Consider the following 11,529-nt stretch of genomic DNA (forward strand, 5'->3'; position numbering starts at 1 on the left):
AGACTATAATTTGAGTTAGATTATGTTTGGGTCAATTTGCAATTTCCTCTTTCACTCATGCTATTACTTCAAATTTATAATGCTCAATAGAAATATATGATTTTCAGGATATAAACTGATATGCAAATTTAGGTATGGAATATGCAAGAGTTTGACTTAGAGATGCAAAAAAATGTGTGCAGGACTTATTTGCATTAGTCTTGTTGAGGGTGCTCAAATGCACATTGGATCTGCAAACACAAACAATGCAGATTATCACATTCATGCGTGGGAGTGAGATGGACAAAAGCACAGAATAGAAATGCTTGCAATAAGACATCATTATCACCAAGTCCCAAATTACTGGGTGTTTCTAAAAAAATATATAAGTACATTACTAAAGCCTCCACACATTAGCAATACTACAGCACAAAGAAAAATAGCTGCCTAATCTCGTTGCACGTGCACGTGACGAGCCTTGAAAAACTAATCCCCCACTTTTAAAAATGCACAAAACTTCTTTTCAGCAGACAGCCATGCAAACTAATCTCAGCAAAAAACTATTTCAAAACTTCCCATACATGAAACCAGCCACTTTGCTGTACTTAAGTGTACTAAGCTGTGCTATAATAGCAAAAGCCTCACTGACAGGGCATTTGACACATCAGACAAATGCCATCTCCACTAGACTGCAACTTCCACTGTGAAAGAAAAACCATCAATCTTATGCTTTCCCGTAAAATATACAGAGACAAAGAGCTCGGTATTGGGTAATCTTCTTAATAAATCAACTTTAACTTACTAAGAAGCTTCTCAAACAATTCCTCCAATAAATACTCCAGCATTACCAAACTACTACATAAGGCAAATGAACTCTGAAAAAAAAAACATTCTGGATGGTGTCCACCAAAAAAAGGTTACTCATCTTGCCACCATTTCTACCAGCCTTTCACATTCCTCTAGCTCAGATCGTTGGCTCAGTACCCTCTCTGAGTTAGGCCCAAACTTGATAGCTCTTAGTGCTGCATCATACACCACCTTCTTTAGCACGAAGTCCTCTGTTTTCTGTAGAATGTCTACCAGACATCCTAAGTCGACAACATCACAGAGCGAAAACTTTCCCACAAGATCCCCGAGATGCTTTGGTGCCATTGGTATATCAAGAGCAAGATCATCAAGTTGCTCAGCCACCAGCATAATGCCAGCCCTTACATCCTTCTCTGATAAAACCTTCTTTGACCACAAGTACTCCAAAAGCTTCCTGATCAAATCCCTGTCTCGCTCCTGGCTCTCTATGAACATCGAAACTGCCAATTGCACCAACTGAGGATGAAATGCTGGACTCTGCAGTTCATCAACACACAGCACAGCCTCGTTAAGATCAGCAACTGAGAGATACTCTTTCAGCAATGACTCCGATTTCTTCTGGAGAGCAGCAGGAGATAAAGATGCTACTGGGGCCGTCTGTTTCAGTGGTGGTCCAGTCACTCTTCCCTTTTCAGGAACCTTTGGGGCTGTGCCTAATTGTCCCTGATTTAGTGGTGTAGCAGCAGCTCTCACAGCAGAGTCACCAAGCAGTGCACTTGGCCTGCCCAAAAATGATCCTCCACTGCCTGGAGGCAAAAGTTTGGAGCTTGCACTGTTTGGCCTTGGTCCAGGAGCTGACATGCCGAATGGCCCACCAGGCAATAAACTTGGAGGAGGTATCGATCCCTCTCTAGGTATCTTGTTCTTTCGATTTACAGAATATGTCTCCCATCCTTCAGAGTCCACAACAGGGATAAAGTTGGGCACTACAGGTGCAGCCCCTGGCATCTTTCCGCTGCCTGGCAAAAGACCAGGCATCCCTGGCATCATGCTGCCTGGCCTGCTTAGTGAAAAATTATTTCCTAATCCTGGCATGCCCATCACTCCAGGAGCTCCTCGTCCGTTTCTTACACCAGTCATTCCAGGGCGAAGACCAAGTGTCTGCTCAGCTTCTGCGTGTATCTCATTGATTGTCTTTGCCTTCACCTGGCAAAAAAAAACAAAAACAAAAAATCTGCCAGTAAGAAGACCTGAACCAGTCAAGTGCACTGAAATCTTCTTCAAGTACCCACAACTGACCTCTTCTCGGCGTGGTATCCACTTGTTAGCCCGCGTATCAATGGTGTTCCGAATCATAAACCTGATGCGTGGAGGCAAGCGGGTGTTTGTACTAAAATCCTTTAGCTGAGAAAAGTAAATATCTGTTGCTTTTGTAGACTTGGCACTCTCATCAAGCTGCTTTCCAACTGTTAGGAGAAGCTGGCAGAGTGCTTCTAAATTCTCTTCAACAGGAGGAGTTTTTGAATCCGACCCTAGAAGCATCTGTATGATAACCAAAACATACCAAGAAGGATCATCACAATCTGACAAAAAGATGCATAGTGGCAGTGAAAGGTGTGGGAGAAGGGGAATGAAGGGGGGAATAAACTTAAAATCTGGAAGCTAACTTCAACTTACTTGGATGCAGTGATGGACAATCTTCTCTGGTATCATCTTCAACTTGAAAAGCTCACCAATCAGCCTGATGTTGCCAAGCGTACGAAGCTTTAATAGCTTTTCCTTCTCGAAGCGTTCCAATTCTTGTTCTGGTTTGGTCAATTGGTGTATCTCTGCTCTCATGTTATCAGCTCCTTCGAACTCTTCCTGGCAGCTGTTGAGCAGAATTCGACGAAACGTCGCAGGTTTCCCGTCATCCTCATCAGATGGAAACTCCGGAAGGGCTTTGCTGAGGTGCACACACAATTCCGCATACATGGGACAAAAGGTAGGTTCCAACACAGCCTTGTCAAAGACAAGTGATATGACTCCCTGCCATCAGACCATCCATCGTTTAGTACTCCACATGATTGAGAGTAGATCATATTATCACACAAGCACACACAATTCAACTTCCATTTCACGGTGAAGTAGTCCAGCCAATGCTTTCACATAAGACACATGGATACCACACTTCAAAACATTTGCCAATGAAAGCTTGTGATACCTTAAGAATCTCAGCAGAATCAATGCCTGCATTGAGGAGTTGGTCCAAAAGAATCTCAAACTTCTCTGGGGTCAATTTGTTCAATATTCTGATCATAAAAGTTGTAGACAAATTAGAAAACCCAAGTAGAAAGGCAAACACACTAGGCCTTCAGAAGTTGACTACTTAAGAGCGAGTAGAAAGGAAAACACACTAAGCCTTCAGAAGTTGACTACTTGAGAGCCTCTGTCTAAGGCTCAAAACAGAAAGATACCCTTTAACAGTCCTCAGAACCTTCTCCTTCTCTGAAACTGCTCCCCTCCTTGTTGTCCAAGGGTTGGCAGCCCGTATAATTGCAGGTGCAGAACCCTGAAAGCATATAGATATATATTGTATCATGTTTAGAAATATTCTCACAAAATTCTCAACAGTATGAACAAAGAGTTCATTATGCCTACCCCTGAAGCTGCTGACTCTTGTTGTTTTGGATATTGGGATTCTTGCTGCCTGTATGAATACTGCAGCTCTTGTTGGCGAGAAGTTTGCAAAGTTGAAACCTCACGTTCCTGCTCTCTGTCCCGCCAATCACTATCAGACCTCTTTCCTGGCTCCCTTTGTTGCTGTTCCTTACCTTTCTCCTCCAGCACAGGAGAAGGTAGAGGTGCCCTACTTTTCCAGTCACGTTCATCACGCTCAGTATACCGTGTAGCAGATTGCAGAGTCTGTGCCTGGATAGGCATAACAAGGACACCAAAAAGAAGAAGAACATCAGCTTGTATGAGAACTGTGCTTAGGAAGGTTTACAATCTAAAGACGCATGCATGTGTGCATGTGTGAGTGTGTGAGAGGCCTGCCTGTCTAACTCTGAATAGACATGTGTACATCCCATCAGCACATAGTACCAAGCAAACTTTTATTGAAGCTGAAGCAAACCCTGTCTTACAGTCCCCAAAACAGAACTACTAATTACAAAGACATTACATTTGTTGCTGGCCGAGCCCATTCCGGTTCTTCAGGTACCGAGAGTTCAGCCTCTATCTCAGCTACAGCGTTCTTTATGTCCTGTGGAATGTCCGTGATGACCTGCCCATAAAGAACATTCATAAAGCAAGAAGCATAAGAAGTCAGTTGTGTGTAACTTGAAGCAACTAAAAACATCAAAGACTATATGCACCTAGTCTGCGTAGAGGTGCCAGACATACTTAAAAATGCTCTGACAAGCTAACACTGACAGAACTCACAAGCAGGCAGCTCTGCAACATGTGAGAATAACAGCTGACAGATTTTGTGCATGAAAGTTATTAGATCCCACCTCTTTGTATTTGTAGAGCTCTTCTTTACTGTACTTGATCCATTCAGAAGTAAGCTTCCGGGATCTGGAATCTGTACCCTGAAAACCCCAACTCAGGCCACAAGCCAATGTACATTTTCAGATGGTATCATACAGGATAAAGAGGCATGGATCACAAAACATTCTCAAACATATCAACATGCCCCTGTGAAAACCAATTTTTTTTAAAAAAAACTGAAGCCACATCAGGAAACACTTGTTAACTATCATGTGCTTTTACGAACAGATGCAAGCACAGCCTTGGGGCTTCGCATTAAAGTCCAGATATTGTTTTCTCAACTACGTGTGGGGGACATAAACTAGAAACTCCATGTCAAAGCCTTTTCACTCTAATTTCCCAGCATCCTCATAACACAGCATAATTTGTTAAATCATGCCCTCGCAACATGACATGATAGTTCCACTACACATTCATTTTGCAGCATGCCCTTTTAACACAGCATGTTCATCCCCCAATGCCCTCATCCGCAACATGCTGGCATCCGGATGTCCTCATTATGCAGCAAGCTAAGTTCCTGACATCCCATACTAATCCCCCGTCAATCTCATAACGCAGCAAACTGGGTTCCTGACACCCCACACTAACCCCCTGACACCCTCATAAAACACACCTTCCTCAGAGGGGATATGAAGCGGAGTAAAACAAGAGCATTGTGCTCATCACCAACCTAAATAGCTGCATATACAAGCAGGCAATTCTCAAGAAATAGAAGTAAACGTTCACTTCTCAAGTGAGCAGTGCATAAACTAAGTTCTGAGACCGGAAAACAGTTCACGATAGGACTAAGTGAAAGGCAAGATGAATCGGCAGTGAAAGGCAAGATGAATCGGCCCCATCAAAATGAAGTATGTCATCCTTTTCGCAAAGGGAAGCGATTAATGGGGGATCCCTGCATACCATCGTATAGATCGACAGCCATGAACACGAACGCAACCATATCTGCGGCATGTCTCACAACAAAAACCCTAAACCTAACCCTAATCCTCGGCAAGCAGACATTTTCTTAACCCTAAGCTGCATCGCTGCATTAAAATGAGAGCATAAAAGGACCTGCACAATGAGGGACGGGAACATACCATGCCATCGTGGTTGAGGCGAGGGGGGAACAGGGGATCGTTGAAGCTGTTGCCGGCTATCGAGTTGCTGGGTACGGCGGTGCTGCTGTTGGCTATGGAGCTGCTGCTGCGGGGTCCAAAGAGGCGCCCCTTACCGCCACCGGGCCTCAAGCTAACGGTTTGATCTGAATGCATCGATCGATAGGAGGGTAGAAAAAAAAGAAAGGCAAGCGACTTCTGAGACAAAGAAGAAGAAGAAAAACTCGAAGCTCCTGGCTATGGCGGAGCGAATCGCAGGCTTCCGTCTCCGGATCGGAGAGGCAGGAGACGAAGTTCAACAAATTTTCTTCTGAGAAGCCATGGCCTCAGGGCTTCTTCATGAGCATTTGCTTGTGGCAAAGTATTACATATATCCACACGATGCTGAAGACGACCATCTACCGACCGGTCCATCCATGATCCGACTACTTTTCAGTATTATACATCGGTCCGATACGCTTTTACCCGGTCCGTCGGCTTAACTTGATGCTAAACTACATCGTTTACACTAACCTGGAAGACCCCTTATCCAAGAGGTAGGGTTTTTAACCCTCTCAAGTTTAATTCACACAATCGTCTAGAGGCTTAACTTGATGCTAAACCACATAGAATATCTCGTTTACACTAACCTGGAAGACCCCTTAAGAGGTAGGATTTTTAACCCTCTCAAGTTTAATTTACACAATCGTCTAGAGGCTATTCCCACCACCTAGTTAACTTTCAAGGTGGCCCTCAGTGGACTAATGCAGTGGGCCTACCCTCCGCCTGTCCCCGGACTCCTCCGAGTGTGTGAAGAGAAAAAGTGTTCTCGACAAATGCCCTTTTGCCATCTCAAAGAGAGGTTGTGTCTGTAGGATGTTTGTAGTGCTCTATGAGAGCATATGTCCTTTTGCCATCTCAAAGAGAGGTTGTGTCTGTTGGGGACTCTTCTCACAAATGCCATCTCAAAAAAAGGTTGTCAAACATCCAACAGGACACAACCTCTCTTTGATGAGGTTGTGTCCACCAGATGCTTGACACAAATGCCATCTCAAAGAGAGGTCCAACGGACACACCCTCTGTTTGATGAGGTTGTGTCCACTAGAGGTTTGGCAACCTCTCTTTAAGATGGCATTTGTGTCAAGCGTCTGGCAGACATAACCACTCTTTCATATGGCAAAAGAGCATGGATGGCATTTGTGTCAAGCGTCTGGCAGACATAACCACTCTTTCATATGGCAAAAGAACACTGCAAGCGTCAAATACAACCTCTCTTAGAGATGGCAAAAGGGCATTTGTTGAGAACACTTTTTTCTTAACACACTAGGCGGATAGTGGCAAGCCCACCACATTAGTCCAATCATAGCCACCTTTTTCAAAATTCTCGTCCGGCTCAAAAAAACCTTGGTTACTTGATGAACATATTAAAAAGTGGGCTCATGTGGGATGCAAACCCATGATTTCCACTCCAAAAGTTTTATTATCTACAAGCATTCAATTATAAAGAAGAAAAGAATAAAAATTTAATCGTGTGTCCGTCCAAACAATGCTTGTGAAAATCGAAGAAAAAACATGCAATCATCATGTGATCAGTGTCTTGATTACACTCTAGATAATCCTTATTTGAGTGACTTTCTTATTATTTAATGAAGTTTATTCCTTGTTATGATCCACCTAGTACCACAAATTTCAACTAAATGAACAACGGACCATATCATCCGACTAGGACCATAGTAGACTATGTAAACAAAGTTTCATAGGGATCTAGCATAGCTCCAACACCCATGTAAGACCATCTGAACCCTCAAACAAGCCCTGCAACCCAAGAACATTGTATCCTCAATTTGTAGTCTAGCACTCACTAATGTGGTCACTTAGCCCACATAAGCATGCAACTTACTTAGCCCACATAAGCATGCAACTTACTTAGGAGAGTGCCAAGTCTACACAAGCCCATCTCCTAACCATCTAGCCACACTTTGCCACCATCCACAGTGTGTAAACTGGGAATCGTCAAGTGCCCGTGTGCTCACCACAACGACTACTCCTCATCATAAAGAGGGCCTTACATAATAGAGCACATCCATAGAAACAACATGAGGGTGGAGTATTAAGAAAATGCTTTTCCAACATATCATTCATTAGTAGAGTTTGCTTATAATAGTGCTTAGAATCCTCCTACTGAGATGAGCTCTTTTATGTTGATTTATGGATTTCAACATAAAGTCCCAAGGATGATTGGATTAAAGAAAGTCTAAGTTAGTGATTGAGTGGTTTACTTCGTGAAACACTCGCAAGAGATACTACAGTTTGTAAGAGAGAGTATACAAAATGTGCAAGATAGAGTGCAATTATATATGCTAACCAAAAGCAAGTAGAGTCTCAAAAGAGAGCCAGTAAACCCTAGGTTTACTTAAGATCTCTTGAAGATCCTTAAGTAATGTTCTTAAGTAATGAGGACTGGAAAAGTCCATAAGCTATCTCCGAGGTGTTATGCAATTATTTGAAAAAGATTAATGAGGTGGATTACAAATTGCGTTTATAAATGGAGTTCACGTGCATCATGTCTTTCATGTTACTAGATTGAAATACATGTTGAGTGCACCTAAAAGGCTTTGTGTCTGGCCATGAGCTTACGAGACTAGAGGATGTACTCTATTTTTATGTTCGCATGAGCTAGTTAATCGTAGAGGGAATGAACCTTAGAAACATGATGATTTCTTAGTGGTTGATTAAATGGTTATCCTCACGAGATGATTTCTTAGTGGTTGAGTAAATGGTTGTCCTCATGATGTCTGTTGAATTTTTGGTGACCATAGATTATAGGTGCATATATTGCTTCACAATTATGCTATTGTGAATGTAGATCTTGGGTTGAGTGTGATTCTTGATTTGAGGTCAATAGTGTTTTCAATTCTATAAAATATCCTCGAAGGGACATGCTCTAATGTGATGTACAAGTGTCCATGTGATACTAATACAAACATACTTCATCTTTAAAAAAAAGTGTTTTCAATAGTTTTGTGGTCATTTATTTTTTGTTTTCTTTGAACATCATAGAAAGTTTGGGACCATATATGGTATGGACATTTAATTTTATTTGTGCCTTATGCCATTTTTCTTTGAACATCGTAGAAAGGTTGCGGGCATATATGGTATGGACATTTAATTTTATTTGTGCCTTAGGCCATTTTTTGGCCTTTTGCAAATCAATGTCTTCCCCCCTCCCTTGCCCCATGATCCCATGTCTTTCATCATCACCATGAATTGCTTGGGGCCTTTTTTCTAGTGGGAACGTATAATCTTATTGCAAAAATGCAATTCTCATGACCATGTTAGTGTGTTCTCTCAGCCATTCCTTCATTACCCAAACTAGTGGTAGGAAAAAGATGTGCTAAGAAATCATGGCTTCATAAAATGAAATGACCTTTTATGAGCCTTTTATACACATTACACATTTCTCAATGGTTTTTGAGCCCATGACTACAAAGTGTGATGAGTATGACTCATAGAATGCAAAGTGTGATAAGTATGACTCATAGAATGCAAAGTGATTCAAAGAAGTCCTTTGAAGATTGGATCAATCTTGCCCACTCAACAAGTTTTTAGAGAATGTTGCTCATGAAGGAACAACCTCTTCTTCCACATAGTTGGCTTTTGATTGGCTTGTAGTTGATTGATATTTTGCTACGGGATTCCAAAGAGGAGATGTCCTCCCATGCAGAATTGGGAGGGCAGTAATTTGTCGGGCAAAGATTAACTTCTATTTTGGGGATAAAGTTGCCATGGCAAAAACAATCATCCATATGGTTAATGCATCCACTTGACTTGTGGAGGGTCTTACTTGTGCAATCAATCAAACTATACCACTGCCCATGTTAACTAGACTCTTTTGATGAGCTCTAGTTCAACTATGGTCTTGACAATTTCAAAACTAGCCCATAGGGCCAGTTATATGTGTCAATTTTTTTTAAAAAAAAACTAGCCATTGAGAAAAAGGCCCAATCAAATTTTATCATATGCCAATTTTAGATAAAATAATGTAAAAGCTCATTGGTATTCTTCAATACAAGGTCAAATATCAGTTAATATTTTTAAGTTTCAACCAAAATATATTTAATGCCCTTTTCTTTGGAGCACTAGCTTGCATGAATGATGATAAGGCTAAATTGGCTTCACAATCATTCTGTTGGATGGTGAAGCTCTCAAAGACCTTGTTTGTTGTGGATAAGTGGATTGAGCTCCTAAATGAGCTGATTTTATAGCTCTTAAGGAGCTCCCAAATCACAAGCTATGTGCAACCTTATGACATCCACGTGTCAATAAATGCCCACACTCCATGTGCTACATCTTTGACCATTGACTTCCAATTTTATATATAACCATACACATCAACCTCTGAGTTAAGACTCTTAGTCTTTCTTTCTTTTTGACCATTGACTACACCTTTTATATATTACCATACAAATCAACCTCTGAGTTAGGACTCTTAGTCTTTCTTCTTCTTATTTGATGTGCATGTTATTACCCTTGCGCTACTCCTATTGTACCCTCACACATTACTATTTCAACACTCACCCTTAACATGATGAGGTTCTTTCACCTAAGAGAGAGTCGTTAGTGTACAGATTGAGTGTCGTAGGGCTCTCTCTCTCTCTCTCTCTCTCTCTCTCTCTCTCTCTCTCTCCCCAGATAAGCACTATCTTACATCTTTGTTAAAGAAAAACACACACAGAGAAATGGAAAGAAGCTTCGATAATCATATGTACCCTAGTTTGGCAAGAAGGAGATAAATGCTAACACAACAAGGCAACCATGCAAACCCTAATGGTGGAAGACAAGAAGTATTGGGATGAACTCTAATCAATTTAAAACGCTTGCTAATGACCAGCCCTAGAAGGCTTAAAATTTGTGGTATTAGGGTGGATCATAGCAAGAAACAAACATCATGATTAAATAATAAGAAAATCATTCAAATAAGGATGAAATAAGTGTAATCAAGACACTAATCACTCAAATAAGGATGAACTAAGTGTAATCAAGACACTAATCACATGATGATTGCATTGATCAAGCTCTTAAAATGAGTAAGGATGACATGATTTTATAGCACTCAAGGAGCTCCCAAATCACAAGCTATGTGTACACCTGGGCCATTGATGTGTCATGCCCACACCTTGTGCTTTTTCCATGTGCTACCTTTTGGACCATTGACTTCACCTTTTACATATAACCATACAAATCAACCTTTGAGTTAGGACCCTTAGTCTTTCTTCTTGTTGTTTAATGTGCATGCTCTTCTCTTGCTCTACTCATGTTGTTCCCTCACACATTGCTATTTTAATAGTTTTGGACCAAGTCATGCCATTGGCTAACATGGTCAACCTACATCCATGCCAAACTATATATAGACTAGTTTGTAACCTTAATTAATTATTAAGTCCATTGTGTCCAAACACTCTTGTAAAGAAAGACATCCTCTGTCCAGAGTCTGTCTAGATCGCCATCAAAGCTCCTTACCTTGAGCACATAGGTGTGTAGACACCACTAGTTTGTAATCAAGTTTGCAAGAAGTTATATTGGTTACTATCCACCTCCTTTTACAATTCAATGCTTTGTATTATGTTGATCCTACTTTCGTTATTATGTATTCTTACAGTGGTATCATAGCATAGGCTTTAGGTAAAGCTTGTTTTGGCTATTTGAAGGCATATTTGGAGAGATGGCCTAACCTATAAATAATGCAATCACTTGTGCTCACCCTCCATCTTTTGGTGATGGGAAGTTTGATGGGAGAAATTACACTCTCTGGAAGTTTAAGATTAGGTCTATTCTTGATTTGCACAGGAAACTCCTACTCTTAATCTAGCAGATCCACTACAAACCATACCACTAAATACTGCTCTCGCTTTGCATTTTGCATGGAGGTGAAGGAATGTGGATACGCTTTGTGCCATCATCACCAGCATCACTGATTTGGTGATGACCCTAATTCATCATACTACCATAGCATCTAAAGCATGGCAAGTTCTAAATAACTAGTATGAGATGAGGAATCTGACAAGGATTCAAAACCTAGAGAATTAGCTTGCATTAGAAAGGCATTCTGATGGAGAAGTAGTAGAGCATTTTATAT

At 41.2% G+C, this 11,529-nt stretch overlaps 1 protein-coding gene across 1 annotated transcript; it reads right to left on the bottom strand.

Moving 5' to 3' along the window:
* Positions 1-683: 683 nt before the first annotated feature.
* LOC147618957 (eukaryotic translation initiation factor-like) lies at positions 684-5,929 on the bottom strand. The gene is made up of 9 exons (XM_086774164.1): positions 5,397-5,929; positions 4,281-4,358; positions 3,950-4,051; positions 3,427-3,696; positions 3,243-3,337; positions 2,990-3,077; positions 2,464-2,814; positions 2,086-2,328; positions 684-1,992 (listed from the first exon to the last, which is right to left on the bottom strand). The coding sequence occupies exons 1-9, from the start codon at positions 5,568-5,570 to the stop codon at positions 901-903; spliced, it is 2,493 nt and encodes an 830-aa protein (XP_086630290.1). The 5' UTR covers positions 5,571-5,929; the 3' UTR covers positions 684-900.
* Between the last annotated feature and the right edge of the window lie 5,600 nt (positions 5,930-11,529).

The sequence above is a fragment of the Cibotium barometz genome, chromosome 34, assembly GCF_041138505.1.
Source record: "Cibotium barometz isolate CiBa-2024 chromosome 34, ASM4113850v1, whole genome shotgun sequence".
In the NCBI taxonomy this organism is placed as follows: domain Eukaryota; kingdom Viridiplantae; phylum Streptophyta; class Polypodiopsida; order Cyatheales; family Cibotiaceae; genus Cibotium; species Cibotium barometz.